A 21095-nucleotide genomic window follows, 5' to 3' on the forward strand; every position below is an offset into this window, starting at 1 on the left:
CTACCCGACCTTCTGGATCGGAAACACTCCAAATTGAAAAAGCATTTAATTTTAAAATTTTCAAAATTTGGGGTATTTTACACCCCTCCTCACCCTAGGATAACAGTCGACCCTGGGTAAAATTCCCACCATGCCCCGACCAGATGGATACACAAAAAGCCTGGTTATTACCCTTAGCTCAAAATTAGTGTTTTTTTTTTTGGCCCTTTGACCCCCACCCCCTTAACATTAAGGTTTTAAGTTATCAAAATATTGTATTGCCAGAGGTTCTTTATATGTATGCAGAATTTCAACACATTTGGACTTCGAAGAGTGGTTAAAAATTGCATGAAAAGATTTTATTACATAGTCAATTTATACATACATACATAGCTACATAAATACATACAGGTGAAGCTAATAAAAGCGTGGTAAAAACCATGGGATAGTATCATCTGTATGAATGATTTGCATATTTGTTAAAGATCTGAAATAAAGATAAATATTAAACTTAGGTGTGTTTTCAGAGCTCGATCGCAAATGAAATAATCTACTAAATTATTTTTAAGGCGCTAAACAAATAATTTATTTCTAGTTCTGTGCAGGGGTATTTTTGTACGTAAAAGAAATTGTTTTAAATAGTTTTTTTTGTTGGGTTATTAATTTCACATTAGATGCTGTGAAGAATGCAAGTTAAAACAGGCCGTAATATATGATTCGCTTAATAGATTTTGGTAACCAATTACAGTTTATTATCGTTTCGTCATTATGTTCCAATGTGCTGAACGTGTTGGTTTAAAAATTAAGCTTTTTTGAAAAGAGTATTTTTATTACATTAGTGGAGTGATACGTTTTGCGTAATTCCATTGTGTATGCCCAATGCTTCGATTTTATAACAGTTGTTTTAGTCATATGTACGGAAAACAGTGTTTGTGTGTATAAGTTATACGGATGTTTCTTTTGCAATGACAATAATTTACAGACAAAATAGTTCATTTTTGTGTACATAAATGTTTGAATTTAAATAAATATTCAAAGTTCCAAAGTTCGGAATCTCTTTGGTTTTTTGTATATTTTTATGGTATTGTTATATTAAATTGTGAAATATGACGTAAAATATGACAATTATTTTAAACTTGCAGGTTACTTCAAACGAACTCAATTATAATCTTGGTTTTCCTACAGCTTTGCATTTTATAAACAGTGGCTAAACAAATGTCATGTTCTTGAAAAAAACTGATAACGACAACCGCCCTGCCCTTAATATGTCATTAATTATTTTATATCTCTTGATTAAAAATATACTCCACTCCCATCGTTTAGCATTTAAGCGGAATTTGACTTTACGGTGATTAGTGAAGCCTTTCTCGCATGAAACAATAATTGAAAACCATACTTTTTTTCCCCCAGACGTTCTTTATAAGTGTCAACATAATTTCACGGAAGAGAAAATTAATCTTTAACTATTCAGTTATCTCCATTCTGGTCGATTATTGTTCATAGGCTGTTAGGTAGAGAGAAGTCTCTAATAGGGCAGACGTAAAGGTCAGTTTCGCTCGCCCTAGAACACCCCAAAGGCCGGGCTTTGGGGCTCCACAAAAAACAAAACTATTTTTTTCTCCTCCAAGTAACTGAAAAATAAGGGAGACCTAAGATGCACATAAAGTTCTGCCATCCCCGATTACACCCGCACAATTCACCTTCGGCCAACCTCGGGATTTGTTTTATTTTAGCGCAGTAAAAATGAATTCAAATATTAAAAGTGGTCGGTTAGGTTAGCTACATTAAAACACTTTAAAACACTGTGGACGGTTAGTTAGGTTAGTATAGCTACATTGAAATAAACAGATATATATATATATATAAACCCGAGGTTGGCCGAAGGTGAATTGTTCGGGTGTAATCGGGAATGGCAGAACTTTATGTGCATCTTAGGCTTTCCAAAAAATAAGCCCTCGTGTTGTCGTCACTAACAAACAGTTTTCGTTGGCCACCGCAGCGCGTTCGATGGAGGGTATTCCCGCGGAAATGTTTCCGCGGCGGTTTGCAAAGAGCCGCTCTGAGCCAGGAGATTCTGTGTTCTGTGCACCCCCCGATTAGGGCGACCCTACCCCCCTCGCCCCACGGTGGGGTGAGCTTTGTGAACTTTAGTTTCCCTTGCGGCGAGCGGTGAGGTCGCTCCGGGAGGCACAACCCCTCGCCGCACGCCTGGCTGACGAGCAGAGCGCAAGGGCTTAACTCCCCCGCACTGTTAAATCTTTTAACTTTCAGAAATGTTTTTTAAAAAACAAACTTACATTAAAATCTCTTTAAAATGTTTCATTAATGTTATTTCAAATACCTACTTCATGAGCGTAATATATAAATGCTGGCAATATATATATCAAAGGCGATCGGCAAACTTCGGAGAACTTCGGAACTTACTGTTCGGGCGTTGCTCTGATCCCTGTGAAATGAAGGCTTCTTCAACTGCCTATGTTCACAGTTTAAAATTTATTTTAATCATATTAAGTCCGTAATAAACTGGAATTGAAACCAGGAATCCGTGTTGTTTTTATATAAAAAATAATATTAAAATAAAATTGAATAAAGCTTTTTCTATTTTTTTTCTATTTTTTTTGAAGAAATTACTGAATTTAAAGAAGACGGACATAATTTAAAATGAGGGAATAGGTTTTTTTTATAAAAGTTTTATTGAAACTAAATTAAGTATTTTTTTAATAATTTTTTTAAAAAATTTACGATTTTTTATAATAGTTACAGTTTTTTAAGATAACGCCCAAAAATCAAAATGACGGAATCTGTGTGTAACAAATTAAATCATCAAAACTGAACTGTAAATATTTCAGCTCTCTAGTTCAAGCGGAAGTGGTTTGAATGTAATTTGCAATATCTGATTCATCATTAGATAGCAATAAAGTTGTGCCCGCGCTAGGGATTGTTCCCTTGTGAGCTTCAAGAGAAGCCATTGGCCCTTTTGGCCGGGCCATTCAGGACGCGTTTGCCCCCGCGCTGGATGGCTGTGATTGGTGTTCCGGCAGTAGACACGTACCTGGACATAAACCCAGCCAACCACGGAACACAAGAGAATGCATAAAGAATGCTACAAAGTCTTAACAGGCAGCTGGTCTGTGAATATTTTCGCAAAAAAATGAACGGCCCTAGTTGTCCTGCTGTTGTTTCAGCGTCGCTCTTCGCTAACCGCGCACTGAACCGTCGATCCAGCCCATGCGTCCAGGCACACTGGAGTCTGAACTGGGCATCAGCATTGTAGCAGCAACCACTCGTTAGGATCTGCACCAGTCGTGCAGCAGGTGACATTAAGTGGCTGCCTTCCATTTCAGGTCAAGATTTTATATTTACAGTAATTACAAATAAACTTGTAGACTTTTTCAATTGTTTAACTTTCACGAAATTAAAAATATATAAACAGCGCATACTTTTTGCATGATTAGCCGCCAAAGTTATTTTTTTACAGTTTTTTGGGTTGTACAAATAAGGAGAATTTAAATTATTGCAGAACTGAAACTTTTTAGGTTTAACTGCAATGCCACTGGCTACTTCAAGAAATTGTATGAATTTCTTTCAGAAAATATTAATTAATTTTACCTGGCATTTCAAAATTCTCAAATTTGTTACTATTTTGACAGCCAAGAAACATGAAATGAGTTTTTGTGACAGAAATGCAAACCATATCATGAAATAGCCAGTGGCATTGTAGTTAAACCTAAAAAGTTTCAGTTCTGCAATAAATTAAATTCTCCTTATTTGTACAACCCAAGAACGGTAAAAAATAACTTTGGAAGCTAATTATGCAAAAAGTATGCGCTGTATATATTTTTTATTTCGTGAAAGTTAAACAATTGACAAAATCTTAAAATTTATCAGTGATTGATATAAATATAAAATCATGACCTGAGATGGGAGGCACCCCTTTAACTTCTTGGTAATGGATGACGTGGGGGGTTTTTACTGAAAAATCGCCGTATCGATACTCTGCATCTTTTACACATCAGCATGTCGTCTCATAGATAGACACCTGAATTTAGCGCAGATATCTGTCATTCGTTAAAGATACTCTTTGTTATTGTCTGTCACAGTTTTTTTTCGTATTGTCTATGGTTGTAGAGAGGTGCGTTTCTTCATTCTGCTGGTGGAATAATAAGGCAGTTACTGAAAACATAGACGTCCAGGATTAGCTCCAACAAAATAACTACACCGTAGCAAACATTGACCTACAAACAATAACTGTAAAAAAATTATTTAGAAAACATTTTGTTAACATTTACATGAAACATAGGTGTGCCTAGTCATCGATTAGGTACCACTTAGAACGAGAACCACATGAAATTTTGTGCTCGTTTAAATAAGAAAATCATCCTAGCCAGTCATCCAATTGTCTTCAATGTGGGGTGCCAAAAATATTTTTAGCACTAATACCGTTAACACGTGACAATGGCGTGTCGGCAAATTGCGGCTGGTTTTCAATATCTGGGAGAAGTGATCGAGGGATCAACGGCAAATTCGCAGAAGCACAGCTAGCGTGATCTGGGGGACCACAGAGATGGCCGCCACGCCAATGAAACATCGCCCACCTGCGCACGGGCGCAAATGAAATTGGACCGGACGTGAAATTACCGTCGGACGCTGTTCATGCTAATTAATGCGGGCGGGCATTCCGGTTGATTCCCAATCGTTCTCGCCTCGGGGTATCCGCTGGAGTTACGCCCTCCGGCGCAATTCATCACCGCCGCGATTTTGTTCCCGTTGTCCGCGGCTGGATGCGGTTCGCAAGGCCAAATATAGCACCCGCCTATTCGACAGCCCTCTTGATGGATTACCCCTCGCCGGGACCTAATGGACTGTTTGGACACATTCGCGTATACCCGGGTTATGGACTGTGTGTCGCTCGCCTTCCGAATGTTGCGTCCAGCATCGGTTGCAAGAGGGTTTTGCTGGACATGTTTTCCAATTCGTAAAATGTCCCGTCCAGTTTTCATTTCCTTTCGTGCAGTCGCATGCAGCATGTTACTTTGCTTATTGAGATGCCTCAGGACCGCTTCAATTGGTCACTTCCATAAAACTTTTTTGATCTTTGTTCTTCTCTAACACACATTTCAATACGCTGCACTCGCCGCTTTTAAATTTCTTAAAATTATTAATCTTTTGCTTCACTAACACTCTAAACGTAGCAAATAATCAGTTTCCTTATTATCTGCAAATAAAACTTACTATTAAGGACTAACCTTTGCTTGGTGAAAGTTTCCTTAGTTATTATTTACTTGTCTTTTAAATCCCTACTGTTTTACCCAAATTTCATAAGTGTGGTTCCTAAATATTCTAAGTTCCCCAAAGTGTCTAAACTTTGTAGTTACTTCGTCGGTTTTAATTTTGTCGCCTCCAGATTTTATTCATTTCCATCTTCATTCCACTCTCTCGACGAATTGTCCCCCAAATTCTAATCTCCCAAAAATATATAGGCCCTAAACAATTTTCCGACATATTTGTAATTATTTTTATAGTTTTTAGTGAGTATTGCAATTGTTACTGTCGACATGTAAGAGACAGGTCTAATTGCAGTATGGTAAAATATTTAATACTTAATTCTATGAAATACAAATTCTTTAATTTGATTTAATTTAAACTATTATACCAATATAGAAACTAATTCTTCATAAGTATATCACCTTTCGTTTGACGATATCGTCTCCAATGTTAATTAGCATACGCGAGATAAAATAGAGATCTGTTGGGTTCGAAGAATGAAGTAACAACACTTCCCTTGTTCTCATCCGCAGTCCAGACCAATCCCCGTTCACTTCCATGCAATTTGTCCCACTACAAACTTCTCATCTGACAAGTAGTAATTCTCTAGAGCGAAATGCTACAGACTAGAACATGGGAGAATGAGAATGTCCTTGGAGTGTTTATCAGGTGAGTGAGTTTATGTAAAAATTACGTTGATTGCAATGAAATTTTGTTCAAATAGGATTTTAATGTTAATAAAAAAATTTGGCGTGATAACGTCTTATAAATCGACGAACGCCGGCTGCGCGCACGAAAAAAATTGTCACGCTCCGCCTGAGCCGAGCGTGCAAGAACCGGCCAAACCACCGTGCGAGAAAATCTTCTATAATATACAAACAGGTTAATGCGGGCTTTTTTTTAACTAATTGTTCGTGATTATATATTTAAACAAAATTATTTGAATTAAGTTTGCAAAAAAACTGTAAATAATATTTGAAAATGAAAAAAGTATGCAATTTTTTCTATCAATGTTTTCTTATGACGTTATCACGTGAAATTATCGTCCGTGAACGGACTTTACAGACAACCCCCCATCCCCCCCCCCCCCCGCCTTCCCAATTCACCCGCCGAATGCGCGTGTGGAACACGTATTCGTGGACGGCTGCTCGCACGTGCTGCGACGGGGGGCACTGGGCGGTGGCGGGTGTGTGACGTGTGGTTTGTCCCCGGCCAGATGCCGCCGCCGACTGCCCCCGGCGCCGCCCCCGCGACGGCCGCAGAGGCGCCCGCCGCCCCGCCCCGCGACCCGGACGGCAAGGTGCCCCTGCCCCGCCCCGCTCCGCCCCCTTGTACCGCCTGTTGTGTTCTTGTTTCTAGGATTTGCCTGCCAACTGCACCGACCAGTGTCGCCCTTCTCTCTCTCTAGTCCCGCCTGACCTAGTGCCAGTTCTGGTCGTCGTCGTGCTCTTTGTCTTTATTGTTTTGTTTACTGTTTTTTTGTTTTACAAATTATTTTTTTTTGAGTTTGTGTGTACGCCTGACGTGTCCGGTACAGCCATAGCACGAGACTGTACACCGATCGCCGAGAAATAAAAATTTTCGGTGTTCCAGACGCCTGGACAAGGCCTGGATCGCCGGGAGAGTAACCTTGCACATTTTCAAAAACCCAGACCTCTAGTTAAGGCCGAAATAGCCCAAATAATCCATAAATGTGTCTAAGACATGGAAAAAATTTTTAAAAAATGTGTCACTTTCTCTTGGGCCACGACTCCCCCTAATAACAGAAAATGACTGTGTCGAGGGGAAGACAAAAGGTCCGAGCGCTAAGATTTTTCCGGTGTGTCGTGGCCTCGATCGCCGAGAAATGAAAATTACTAGTGTCCCAGACACCTGGGCGAGGCCTCGATCGCCGGGAGAGTAATCTTGTGTCGGGGTATAACATTTTCAAAATCCCAGACTTATAAATTCTGCTAGACATTTGATTTGTAGCAAATATATATGGTGGTACGTCAACATGGCAACCTGCGAGTGGCGAACTACTTTACTAGCGTGTTACGAACCTTCCAGACAAAAAACTCGGTCTTAAATGGGGACGCTTCACAACGCCGAAATACCACAAAGCCGAAATGCCAAATTGACCACAACGCCGACTGCTTGAAAACTGATGTGTACCACAACGCCGAAAAATGTCATTGCAGGACTGCCACAAAGGTTAGGTTAGGTTAGACTAGGTTAGGTTATACTAGGTTAGGTGAGACTAGGTTAGGTTTGACTAGGTTAGGTTTGACTAGGTTAGGTTAGACTAGGTTAGGCTAGGCTAGGCTAGGCTAGGTTAGGTTAGGTTATATTACGCTAGGTTAGGTTAGGTTAGGTTTGATTGTGGTATTTCGGCGTTAAGGTACATTTAAGAAACACACACAATTCATTCAGTTGTTATTTCGGCGTTGTGGTACACAGCAGTTTTCTAGCTGTCGGCGTTGTGGTAAATTTTGACATTCACTTTGTGGTATTTCGGCGTTGTGGTAACGAACCTTCTTAAATCACTTGAAAGACAACTTGACATACATTGCTCTCCAGCTGCCATCGGTTTTAGACGTTAACTACAGCACGACGCGTTGGTCCGCAGTGGCTTCGACGATCGTAGTGGACAAATTTTTTTGGAACGTCCCAACTCCAGTAGACCAGCAACATTCGCTAACAACTCTGGTCACGCCTCCGCAGGGATACCAACTCGCCCAGTCGCTTTCTGGAGAGGCATAAATTAAAATAAATTACTATATGAGTTTACTAAATACTCCAATCACTGAGAACGACGAAAAAACGAAAGATACAAAGCAATTTTAGGGAGCATGAAATTGGGCTTACGACTGTAACAAAATCAAGCACGATGTTTATAAAGTTAATAATATATTTAATCATAAATGCGTGGTTACAACTATGACTAAAAACCAGTGACAAGAAATACGGCGGTAACCTAATAATATATTGGCTTAAGAGAAAATAATAAATAAGTAGTACAAAATAATTTGAATTCAAAATAAACGCTTAAAAAAATAAATAAAAATTAAAGCTAAAACTTGAAGGCAGCCAGTAAAATTCCTTTAACGTTGCAAAATAAATGTTGATACCAAAAATACATATTTTAAAATGATTTCATAAAAAATAATCCTTTGTAATACGTTTTGAAATCACAAAAATTACTGTAAAAGATCCTCTAGAAATAATTATCAGTTCTGCGTCGCTTGATATTTGCAGATCAAGGCACAAGTATATATATATATAAATTAATGATTGTTTGTTTGGTTTTAAGCGTTCCTAAAGCATTCATTTGATAGCAATGAAACTTTGGTGAGTTGTTATGGGCATGTTCGCGAAGGTTTCTAAGTTAGTACAACCATTTTAAAATAGGTAGCGCGCTTATCGATTCAACAATTGTGTGTATTTCGTATAGTTTAGTGACTTTTAGTGTTTTCGGTGTATGACTGCGCACGCATGACATAATTGAATCAAATGTAAAGAGAGATGGAGAGAGATAGAGATATATAATAGATAGCGAGATAAAGTGCTAAAGAGAGATAGTGGAGAAAGATATATGGATATAGAGAGAGGTATAGAGATTATATTTCGATATAGAGAGATATAGTAAGGCATATATAGAGATAAAGGTATTTATAGGAGATAGTGGGATATATAGAGGGATATTTAGGGAGATAAATGGACACAGATAAAGATAGAAAACATAGAGGTGTATATTTACATATATATAGGAAGATAAAAAGAGATAATTATAGAGGGATATATATATATATTGAGAGAGGTATAGAGATATATAGAGAGAGATAGAGTAACATATAATTAGAGCGAGAGGCACAGTGATGCTTGTATGTGTCCTTACTTTAAACAAATTACAAAATATTGAATGAGGCATTGCAACGCATGCTGGGCATTAGCTAGTATTAAATAAATATATAATGTTGGTTTAAAAACGTCGTCGGTTTCATGACACTCAACCAATTTTCAGACGTTGAATGCTGACAGGAATGGCTATTAAGGTCACCGTGTTGTGCATTGTTCGTATTCGCCGTTTATTTTTGTCAGCCTATTTTATTGGAATTATTTTGCTTGGAATTAAAATTTCAATAGCTAATAGATATATACTCTAGTCAAAGATCGAACACATACAAACGTGCACGATTTACTAAACTGGCGTTAAACTTAGTTTATCAACGCGTGGCGTGACACGTAAAAAAAATCAACTATTTTGAATCCCAACTTGCAACGCCAATATCTAGAAAATATTGCGTTAAATTGCTTTTACACCCCAAAGGCGTAGTTCTATCATGACAGTTTTTTTAAATATATGTTCATATCAAATTGGGCTACAGTTAATAGAGTCCTTATTTTTAGGGCTGGCTCACGGAAGAATGAACAAATTGCAATTAAAAGTTTCGGGGACCAAAAAAAATGCTTTAGAGTGGGAAAACCAATTCAATGTTTATAAAGCCAGCAAACTTCGATTGATGCGGCCGATTAACTCAATCCTCATCCGTCACCAGAAAATACAGAAAGCAGATGTACTTAATTCGAAATCCGTTGCGGATGGTTAGGGGCATGTATTTTTTGGCGAAAACGTTTCGAGACTAACTGAGGATAAAAACACTGTGGCATTGTCTGTGTTTCGTTATTGGGTGCGCTTCTCTCAGGAACATGCCTGCTGCCAGCTCACCAATCACAGTAGGCCAAAATTTTAGTGCGGAAGCAAACGCTTCTTAAGTGGCTCGGTCAAAAAAGGAAAATATGGCTTCTCTTGCAGACGGCGGCCTATTGCAAGGAAGAAACCACTGCGGCAGGCATACCAATTTTTCCAATCGAATGGGCGTCGAGATTTTTTTTTTCCCGCCAAAAATGCGTGCCTCTACTGATGGTCTGGAAAATGGTAGGCCTCGTCGGGTCGGCAGCAAAGTTCACTCGGCCGAGTGGGTCCACTCGCCAGAGTCCACACCCCGTCGTCGGTCAGACACGCCAGTCCACTGCCTGCAAGTCGCCCGTCGCGTAGGTGCGTTGACAGTCAGCTGTTCTCGTGACGTCAGTCGCTGCACTAGCGCTCCGCTGTCGAGGCCGCGAATCATTTCACTGCCGGGCGCGCGATCATAGCTTCGTCATTTCTTAACTATCCTGCTATGTTTTATATTTATAAATAAAACATTTTAAGTTGAAATATATATTTATTTGAAATTATTAACAGCAAACCAAAGAGATTTAAGCTGCCATTTAAAAAATTTAACTAACAACAATAAATATTTTACGTGATTTCTTTCAAAAGCTAGGCCATTTAAAATATTAAATAATAAACACATCATTTTATCAATTAAAACCATTTTTTTTTTAATTTAAATGATAAAGGTTTAAAAACTTGGCTGCCACTGGTCACGCTGTTTACCTAGCACTACTAACAAAAAACCAAAATTGAAATGATTCGTATTGTGTTCAAACCATCATTAACCAAGACGAAGCCGATATCAATATTGCATGTGCAGTGAAAATATGAACAATTTTAATTACTCTTAGAAAAAAAAATCTCTATCCACCTGTAGGTTACAGGACAATGGGAAGTTTGTTTACGCATGTAAGCATGTTAGGTCATGTTTAATACTGACAAAATATTTTATTGTTCGTCCGTTGAAGTATTTGCTTTTATAAACTTACGTACCCGTGAGAATAGTCTCTGTTTCTAAACATTTTACATTTTTTTTGCTATAACTTTTATTTCAGGGCTATCTCTAAAATTTAATCTCGATACCTCCTTTGCATGTTCTCTTCTGCCAAAAATACTTTCTTTCCATCTATATTCATTTAGTGTAATATCATGGGTAAGGACCGAAAAAATTCGCGGATGCAATAACCTCTAGGATAGCCTCCATTATCCTCTGCATTTCTCAAGTAAACACGCGTGTTCATTGGGTACTAAATTGTGAGGCGTCTCCACTGGGTAGCTCGTGATTCGACGCTTCTTTGGTCGATAGTCTCTCATTGGCCCAGAGATCACCAGTTAAACTGCGAGCCAATAGCAGAACCAGCAGAATTGTACACATGTATGAATTTCAGCCTATCACGAAATGAATACGCGAATTTTTCCGGTCTCTAATCATGGGTGTAAAAAATACGCGCAAGCCTTCGTAATTAATAAAACTTTCGCAATGTTTTTTTTTTTCGCCCATGGTATAACACTAAGTGAATATATGTTGAAAATATTGTAGCAGAACCACAAATGAAAGGAAGATATCGAGCCAAAATTTCAGGAAAAAAAACTTAAAAAAATGATGACGGGAGGAAAAAAAGACGAAAAGAATCAACGTGGCTTGTGAGACCGAATTATAAGTTAAGTCTTCTGCAGTCTTACGTGGGAATTTTTGTAACTTTTACGTTGAAATTTCTAGAGTATAACGACCAGGGGGGGGGGGGGGTTGAAGTTACACTGGCAAGGTAAAGTTAGCAAGGAAACAGTTTCTCTCCCCTCAGGGGTGTGCAACAGGCCGCAAACCTTTGACACTTGGCTGGGCCTGTTCGGTACGTGAAGGTTCACTATCCCGGTCGGTCGACGGCGCGATGACCGCCTTGTTAGCAAGTTTCAACCCAAAGGGCGTCGAGGAAACCCCCCGGAGGGTCAGCGGGGATCACTTCCGGGTCGGTGGAAGGTCTGTGCCTCGGTGACCTGCCGCTGACCCCCCAGGGCGGGAGGTCAGGACCCAGGACACTCTGTCGACGGGAGCACCTCACTCACAGACGTCAGCTTGGGGCCGCAGAAGGAGGCTCCGCACCTCCAAGCGCCACCCGGAGTTTCGAGTTGAAGACACTTTCCGTTAAAGAGCATCTTCTCGGCTGACGTGACCACCAGCAGATGATAGCATTTTGCGACACTTCAATCCGAAGTTACTTCGTGATAGAGACCGGAAAAAATTCGCGGATTAATTTCGTGATAGGCTGAAATTCAATCATGTGTACAATTCTGCTGGTTCTGCTTACTGGCTCTCAGTTTAACTGGAGGTCTCCGGGCCAGTGAGAGACTATCGACCAGAGAAGCATCGAATCACAAGCTACCCAGTGGAGACGCCTCACAATTTAGTACCCAATGAACACGCGTGTTTACTTGAGAAATGCAGAGGATAATGGAGGCTATCCTAGAGGTCTTTGAATCCGCGAATTTTCCCGGTCCCTACTTCGTGAATCATCTGCGCTTGATCCATCCAAATGCATCATGATGACGATTGCTAAGCTTTCTTGCAGAAATAAACTGGAAGTGACAAAAAGAAATATCATATGTACCAAAGATTAGTCAGATGATCACAATACCGAGGAATCAAGCCAAAAAAATAATGAGAGCTCGTGAATATTTTATAATTCCTCTTGAGTTCTTAAGGTTGCAGAATTTATGTTGTATTTTAAGTCACCAAATTTATGATTCGTTATGAAGAAAGCATGTAAAAATTAATTTCATATTTACTAGCATTGTAGAATTAAGCTACGATTAAATTATAACAAAATTTTTTGTACTTGATACACATACAGAGTAAATGCACAAAATAATGTACTCTCATTGGTTTATTATAATGATTTAGATAAATTAATGAAAAGTGTGCACTTAATTGAACATATACGTGTTTTTTAACCTATAATTTTATTCCTTATTCCGGTTATATCATTATTTTTAATATTTCGCAAGATGAAATTTTTTTGTAGGCAGTAATTCATTTAAATTCAGTTAAATGTGAGACAAGCTGGTAAACCCCTTTAGAGTGGGAGAAACCTCGTTTCTTCAAATGTTTTGTTTTTCGTTAGTCAATTTAGATGTCCAGCGTATGTATAAGTTAATTAATTCTCCTCTTTTTTATTGTTTTATATTTTGGACTCATTGATCAACATAATCCATTATTGCTTGGCAGAAAATATATAAGCGAAATTATGAATCATCAGTAGAGACCGGAAAAATTCGCGTATTCATTTTGTGATAGGCTGAAATTCCAACATGTGTACAATTCTGCTGGTTCTGCTATTGGCTCGCAGTTTAACTGGAGCTCTCTGGGCCAATGAGAGACTATGTACCAAAGAAGCGTCGAATCATAAGCTACCCAGTGGAGACGCCTCACAATTTAGTACCCAATGAACACGCGTGTTTACTTGAGAAATGCAGAGGATAATGGAGGCTGTCCTAGAGGTCATTGAATCCGCGAATTTTTCTGGTCCCTAATCATCGGTTCACTAAACGAACAATTTGTTAAGTTCCGTACTTGCAGTCTTGTTTGAGGATGCGTAATATTGTAATATTGTGGACGTAACTTTCTTGCTCTGGCGTGTTTGGTTACCGGACACCGAAAGCGTACACACGGCCCTTTAAGGTGCTAGTGGACGTTTGTTCTAGCTATCAAGCTAGACAACAGAGGCGTCTTCAGTTGTCGTGTTCGCCTATTAATTAGGACATTTGTCTGCATTTGGAACCCCGATGCGTCGCATACATTAAGCACGTTCGCGAAAAATATCCACAGAAATTTTCAAAAGTGTTATTGCAGCCAGAGTGCTCTTATTGGTGGTAATCGGGATTGCAAAATTATTGCAGTGGGGGCAGTTATTTTCTTACCATCGGAAATAATCCTTTTTTCCTGACAAAAGCTTTGAAAATTTCAAAATTGAAACACGCGAGAGGTTGTAATGTTATAACTTTTATCTTTGTTGGTGACTCCTAACTGATCTTATTTTTTTCTTCTTTGGTTATTGCTTTAGTTTGAATTTGAAAATGTTACTGTTTTACACCAAACACAGTCGGTTTTCAACTGGAGAGTGTGGTTGCGACTAACTGAAGACGCCATTTTACAGAAAGCAGCCAATCCAGATGATATCTGATCGCCATAAAAAATAATAGTAGACTCTTTGTTTTAACAATTTCACAAGCCTATCATATTAAAAAATCTAACGTGAACAACGATTTTAAACCTCCGTTAGTAAAGCATATAAACATGATGCCGTAGAGAAAGCTGAGCTAATAAATACCACACCAAGGATCACTCATAAATAAAAATAGGCTTATTTTTGTATTGCTTAAAAATTTATCTTTAAAATTTATCAAATTTGGGTGTACATTACTAATACACAACAACCATGCTATTTAGAAATAATTTGTTATTATTGTTTTTAAAAAAATCACTTATGGACATCGTGGCATTAAGCTGGAATTGTATATGCGTGCATTCTTTCTCTTATTGAGACATAGTTACTGACATTAAACCTTCACAAAACAAGTTAAGAGCATGGTGTATTAGCCAAGCTATAAATGCGATGCTATTTGATCCTACATGGACTAAAAGTCTCTGGATTCGTTGTTTTCCATAGTTTTTATCCTTAAGGTTTGTCACGTTTGCAAATAACTCGCCTGAAAATGTGATATAGAAGAGTTGTTTATGCTTTCATGTTCTTAGATGTTCAGCATTTTGCGCAATGTGATAGGTGTCTATGCTCCTTTCACACTACTGTCAGTTCCCTCCAATGAGTGAGCCACAAAGGAGTATCTTTTATTAACCCAATTCAACGGCCAGAATTGCTTCATCTTGTAAAACAATATTTCTTTACTGACCTTAAATGTACATGCATAGGGTAGAGCAAAATGTGCTTATTTGCCACAGATAAATTGGGAGATATATATTTTTAATAGTTACAACTAAAAAAATTTCTAACTTTAGAAACTATTTTTTGAAGGTGTTTTGAGCGTACCTCTATATTTTATCGATAAAACTGACAGTTTTGTAGTTTATATAAAATGAACTTAATTCTTAAGGAAATAAGTTAGTCAAATGCATTAAGAATTGCTTGATCTGGTGAATCTTTCAACATATACTTTGTTTGTAAAAGACTTATTTTTATCCTCAATCTTTCATTGTTACATCAATTTGATGTTTCATAGTTATATTTTAAGGATGTTTGGCACTAAACAGTTTATTATTTAATAAACATATTAAAAATTTTTATTAGTGCAGTTATTAAATTAAGTGTCGTTTATTTATGAAACTGAAAATTTTACATAGCTTTTTGTCAAATTTTCTTTTTATCCTGATGACATATACCCACAGAATAACCATACTATTCTTTTTTCAACTGAACGATTTCAGGTTAAAAGTCGATGCTAGTGGCTGTTTACAGACATCTTCATAATATCTTTAAATAACGTGTCCACAACTTTATTAATAGTCAAAAACCTACCAAATTTTAAAAGTTTTTCACATAAAGGTATGCATATTAAATTTAGTTTAAATAAATAAATATCGTATAATGTTTTAAATTAGAAATCACAAGTCCAGTTTAGTTTTCTGCGAGAATTTGTCGTCCAGATGTAAAAAAAAAACTGGTTTGTCACATAATTAGGCAAAAAAAATGTTTTTTAATATATTAAATTATTATATCATTTAAAAATGGATAATTTTAACGCAGACTTAATATCGTATACACATTCAATTCAGTATTTTCGCAGCATGAAAAAATATATATATATAATTTTTTACTATGTCTTATTAAATTTTTTTTCTAGGCACAATTTTTAGGTGTGAAAGGGGCCTTAGAATAGAAGATTCATTTGGGAAGGTGTCGCACCTAAATTAATGCTGCTATTTCCAATTTTCTAATTGTCTGTAAATTTTATTAAATCAATTGCTGTTAATACATCGTTGAGCTACATTAATTTAATTTCGGTGTTTTCAATTTCTTTTTCTGTTATTAGAAAAAAATAAGGTTTTTGTTTAGCAATCCTAAACTTTTTAAAGTTTTGTTGCGTAAGTGCGGCACCAGAACAATTTAATTATTGTTTGTTTATGTGCTTACATTTATAAAAGATATTGTATTGTAGTCTATTTTTGACATAATAGATATATATTTGGAAGTTTCTCTTAAAAAACTAAATGTAATCGACCATTTTATTATTTTTAAATGTTTCAGTAGCTTGCTATTTTTATAGCACATTGATTTTAGTTGATTGGAACTCACCTTCCTCAGTTCCCATCCTACCTTTCTCGAAATCATAAAACAAATCGTCAATAAAAATCCACATGAAAATTGATTTATAATCTGGAAACAAACGCACTATGTCTATTTGCTTGGTATTTTGACATTTATTAAATGAGAAATGTAGTTCCCGTGGATAACGTATAACCTTCATATTTTAATGAATTTAATCCAGTACAGGAGTAGTAATAAAATAATTTTTAAGCCATTAAAAAATCTAATTTTTAACCCCTGCCCTTACATTTATGGGATTTAAATTTTCATTTGTTTAATTATTGAATGCGTTTGATAAAGAGTAATGTAGTTTATAACCATTAATATTAATTTTAACAAAAACCGGTAAGCTATATTGTATTTTATCAACTTATTCATACCTAAAAAATGAGCCGACTGATGGCATTGTTCGCGCTGTATCGAGGGCACGCATGGTGACGGTCAACTTGTGACACGGGAGTCTAGCACGTATCGAGGTATCGAGGTATCGAGACATCGTTCCTCGACCAATCGTTCCCACCGTCGATCGAGCACGGCACACTCGGTAAGTGCCACAAAAACCTCGCGTCAGGCGCGCGGAACGCGTGGGCAGGTAAGTCGCAGCACTGGCTTGCTTTGTGCTTCAGAGCTTTTCGAGCTTTCCTTTTTGTTTTGTTTCTGTACTTTCTCTGTCTTTTGTTTCTCTCTCACTTCTCGTCCCCCTTTGCCACGACACCACGTCTGTCCTTGGACGACCGACGGCCCCAGAGCACTCGCAAGTCGACGCACAACCTCGGACCGGTCCCGAATCAACGATTCTTTTTTCGACCCTGGTCCTCCGAAAACATATCGATAACCTCGTTCCCCCGTGTTCCTTCTACCCTTCTGCCTCGCCCCGCCACACTGTTCTTTCCTGAGTGTGCTTAGTTACTCTTTGAGTGTTGGTCGTGTGCATGGAGAGATAGCACTAGTGTCCCCTTCTTCTGCCCAGATGTCTCCATGCTTGCGATGTGTGCCCCTTGTATCCGGCATGTGGTGTACACTGTGCCCAGCAGTGTGCACGGAATGTGTGCACGCGGCAGAATGCTGTCTGGCCAGCCTGCATTGCACATTGTGACTGGTGCTGGCCCCTCTGAGCCAAATAGTACAGCGGCTCCCGACGTTAAATCAAAAAACAATAATTGTGCGTACAATTACAAGCTGATAGGGAAAATTATTTCCTGTTGCTGTCAAAATGTTCCTTCCTGAGGTAAAACGTTTCGTTGCTCTCAAGCATATAAATACTGGGCTACATTTGACAAGAGTCATTACGTAGAAACAATAAATTAAACTTTTTAATACGCTTGAAATTAGAGTTGGTGAATTCACAATTTAATTTCAAGGGGAGTACTCACTTTATGTAGTAAAATTCTGAGGTACGCTGTGTATAGTTCTAAAAAAAATAGTTCGGAGCTAGGCTACCGCCAGTCACAAAAGTTAACGGAAAATTTTTGCTCGGTTTCCCCATAAGCAGGAAGTTCACTTAAGCACGTGCAAAGATGTTGAACTAAATAACAAGCTAAATAGAGTGTGAACAAAATTAAAAACTAAATCAAATAAAAGTAACTAAATTAATATGATAATCGGATTAAAATTTCTAGCTTCGATTACCGCCCTCTTCAGCTTTCTTTCTGCATTATTCTATTTTTCTGCACAAAACTCCAAAGTAATCACTAATTCTTTATTTTTCTCCACTTTGCTTTCGACGAGGACTGTAACCAATCTCTGTTCCTATTCGCCCCCCGCCCCCCTGGGGCAGCCTGAATGTGTGTTCTCTTTGTGGGTGATGGCTTTGTGCTCTCTCTTTCTACCGTGTGTTTCTGGCTTCTTTTTTTCTAGATCTTGCAGAACCTCCAAAAAAAGCGCACAGAAAGGAGGGGTCGCCTCAGCTCAGATGGCCCGGGCAAAAAGAAGTCAAAGTTCAGCAAAAGCAATCTGGTTTTTAAGGTAACCCCCCCGTAAATTGTGCTGGTTGCTTCTAGCTCGCATTTGCGCCGCTGCTGTGATCGCGTTGCATGCTCTCTGCATAGCCGCTCCGCTGGCTGACCCACCGCAAGCCTGGAACCCTCTTTAACTCTGGCTTTAACACCCCTTCCACAGCCTCGCTTTTACCTGTCTTGGCCTGCATGGGTTGCCGCAATCTTTCTCTGCCTCTATCGTATCTCTCTTGTCGCATTCTTTTTTTTTCTTGCAAGGCCGCCAGCGGGACACTCGATTGCTAAACCGCGCCACTGAATGAAGAAAGCGATTTATGCCCCAAACCATCGACTTTTCGTCGCCCTGTATTGATCGTCATTTGCGTATCCCTCCGATACAATTCACTCCTCTGCCCATCGACATGAAACAGATACTGTTTATGTGTGAGGCCGAGTTTGAGATCACAAGAATATACGCACGCTTCCATAAGGGGATCCATAACCTAAGGTAAGTTATTTATATGAAACAGGAAATGGCGAGGAAAGTAAACTTGGTTCAAATATTTCCCATTATTATCTTAACCTCAGTAATTTTCTTTTCATTACTGCTGATATATACGATACTCCTCTTACATCAACAAATATGCATGGGTGGGCGGACTGAATCGCAATATACATCAAAGTAACGCGTGTTCTCAACTTTTTCTTCTTACATTTAGTTTATGAGACTTTGTATGGCGCCGAGCATAATTTTCCGAAAGGATTTTACACTATCGGGCTTGCTCAGGACAAAATTATTTATGAAACGTGTAGGGTGATTTGTAAATGAAGTAAGTTTTGTTAAAATTAAACAAAATGGTGCTGCATTGGAAATTTATTTGCCTCTTTTGTTGTGTCGTTCATTGAAAACCTCAGTATCGTGAGATACTTTTATCAGTACTGGCAGAAACAGTTATCTTAGCACATATTCCATTCTATCCAGGTACGCCGTGTTTACTCTAAAATTGTGATACTATGAGAGGTCTATCTTTCTCTTAGTGATCAGCTCTTGGTCATCACTTACCACGAACAGCTGTTATCAAGAGACGTAACATCCATCAACATATGTGATCGGGCACTACAAGAGTAGGCCCCTACATATTGTGATCAGCTGGTGAGATTATTTTGTTTACTACTCATCCCCTATCTTGGTCTTTGTCTTGTAATGTCTAGGTAAGTTCAACACAGTCATGCTGTCAGAAGATATCAGTTAATCACTTTGGCATATCTATCAGGACGTAATGGTTATTTATTCCTTAAGGGGGGTATTATTCTAATTATTTTGCGTAAATTATTTCGTGTTTTTGCATATTTTTTTAATAAATTCATAATACAATCACATTAAAATGTTTAGTAAAAGTTTTTTTTGTTTGTAATTTTTTCTTTGAACTTAAAGACAAATTCTTATGTAAGTCCTAGCATGTTCAAAAAGCATGAAATCGTGTGGTATATTGTTTTGGAATAACCTTGCCTTGAAATTCTTTATTTTTAGTTTATCTTACAATAAATAAAAAATACGGTGTTCCCAAAACTATTCAAACCTGAGATTTCAAGGATTTGGGGTTAATCCAAAACTGTATACCATATGATTGATTTCTTTCAGCACATTCTAGGACTTATATAAAAATTTATAATTAAGTTCATAAACTTTATTAAATAAGGATTTTTTTAAAAAATAATCTTATTACAAACAATTAAATATGGTTGTATTATGAATTTATTTACAGTCGTGTATAAAAATATGAAATATTAAAAGAAAAAAATGAAGTCACTAACATCAAAAGTTTGAAGATAATAATAGCAATACGAGCGCCTTACACATTATTCTTTGGTTTGCATCCAGCATCAACTATCTTATATAGTAAAATACTAGCTAAGTTGCTAAAGCCTTACACATACTTAATTTTTTAAGACTACCAAAAATGTATGCTGTCCTACAATTTTATATAATATTTGGACTAAGAACTCCTCCGGGACAGCAAACAAAAGGTAACTCAAAAATGAGCAGATTTTTTTTAAATAGTGAATTGCACTCACAGAATCCATATCTCGACTGCTAAAAAATGGGATTTGTGCCGCATGCGTTGCCTAAAAGGTATTTTTTAAGTAGAAAATCTCACCTTTATGCATTCTAAATCATATATAAATCTGTGGAAATATAAATGTTTCAATAAAAATCTTGTGAAATTAATATATAAATATGAAATAAATATTTCCTATAATTTAATTCTTATCATGTAAATCACAAAAACACTTAAAACTGTTACATAAATCTCTAAACGGCTAACTGACTAACAACTAAATTTTCCTTCATTATATATAATTTTTATTATTTTAACCAAATAAAATATATTTTTAACATCAAAGGACAAATTTGTAAGGAAAATTTTTTTTTTATACCGTACGTAATTTATACGACTAAAATAAACATAACGAAAAGACATCAATAATTTAGTTGCTCAGGGTTGTTGAAAGCTTTGAGGAAATATTGTGCTAGTTTTTGTATAGCGTCTTTATTCTAAAGAAAGGAAATTTCCCACTTTTTTATATTAGCTTATAATTTTCTAGGAAACATTTAAACAAAGACATTATGTTGTGTTGCTGTATTCTGAATACGAGGAACATATTTGTTTCAATTACTGACAATGTTTTTTATGGCTAGGAAGTTTCAAGGGTACATTTTGAATAACTTCACTAAACATTGCCCAAAAGAAGGCAGCAAAAATGATTGCAATGCAACCTGAAACTTCCTGGATGTAAGTCAGGCAATCTACCTTATGACTAAACGCCGTCTGCGTAATTCAAAATTCACTTTTAATATTCTGAACAGAAAATGTTTTCACGTGCGTTGTTTAACGACTC

The 21095-nt window shown here is 37.4% G+C and overlaps 1 protein-coding gene across 2 annotated transcripts in view; it reads left to right on the forward strand.

Moving 5' to 3' along the window:
• Positions 1–21095, forward strand: part of LOC134532552 (potassium/sodium hyperpolarization-activated cyclic nucleotide-gated channel 2) — a 154823-nt gene that overhangs the window by 115168 nt on the left and 18560 nt on the right. The window contains exon 5 of one of the 2 annotated variants that reach the window (XM_063369069.1): positions 18118–18225. The exons of the other annotated variant lie outside the window; for it this stretch is intronic. Coding sequence (XP_063225139.1) covers positions 18118–18225 — 108 coding nt within the window. The remainder of the gene's footprint in view (positions 1–18117; positions 18226–21095) is intronic. 2 annotated transcript variants of the gene reach the window in all.

Source organism: Bacillus rossius, chromosome 6 (assembly GCF_032445375.1).
Source record: "Bacillus rossius redtenbacheri isolate Brsri chromosome 6, Brsri_v3, whole genome shotgun sequence".
Taxonomy (NCBI): domain Eukaryota; kingdom Metazoa; phylum Arthropoda; class Insecta; order Phasmatodea; family Bacillidae; genus Bacillus; species Bacillus rossius.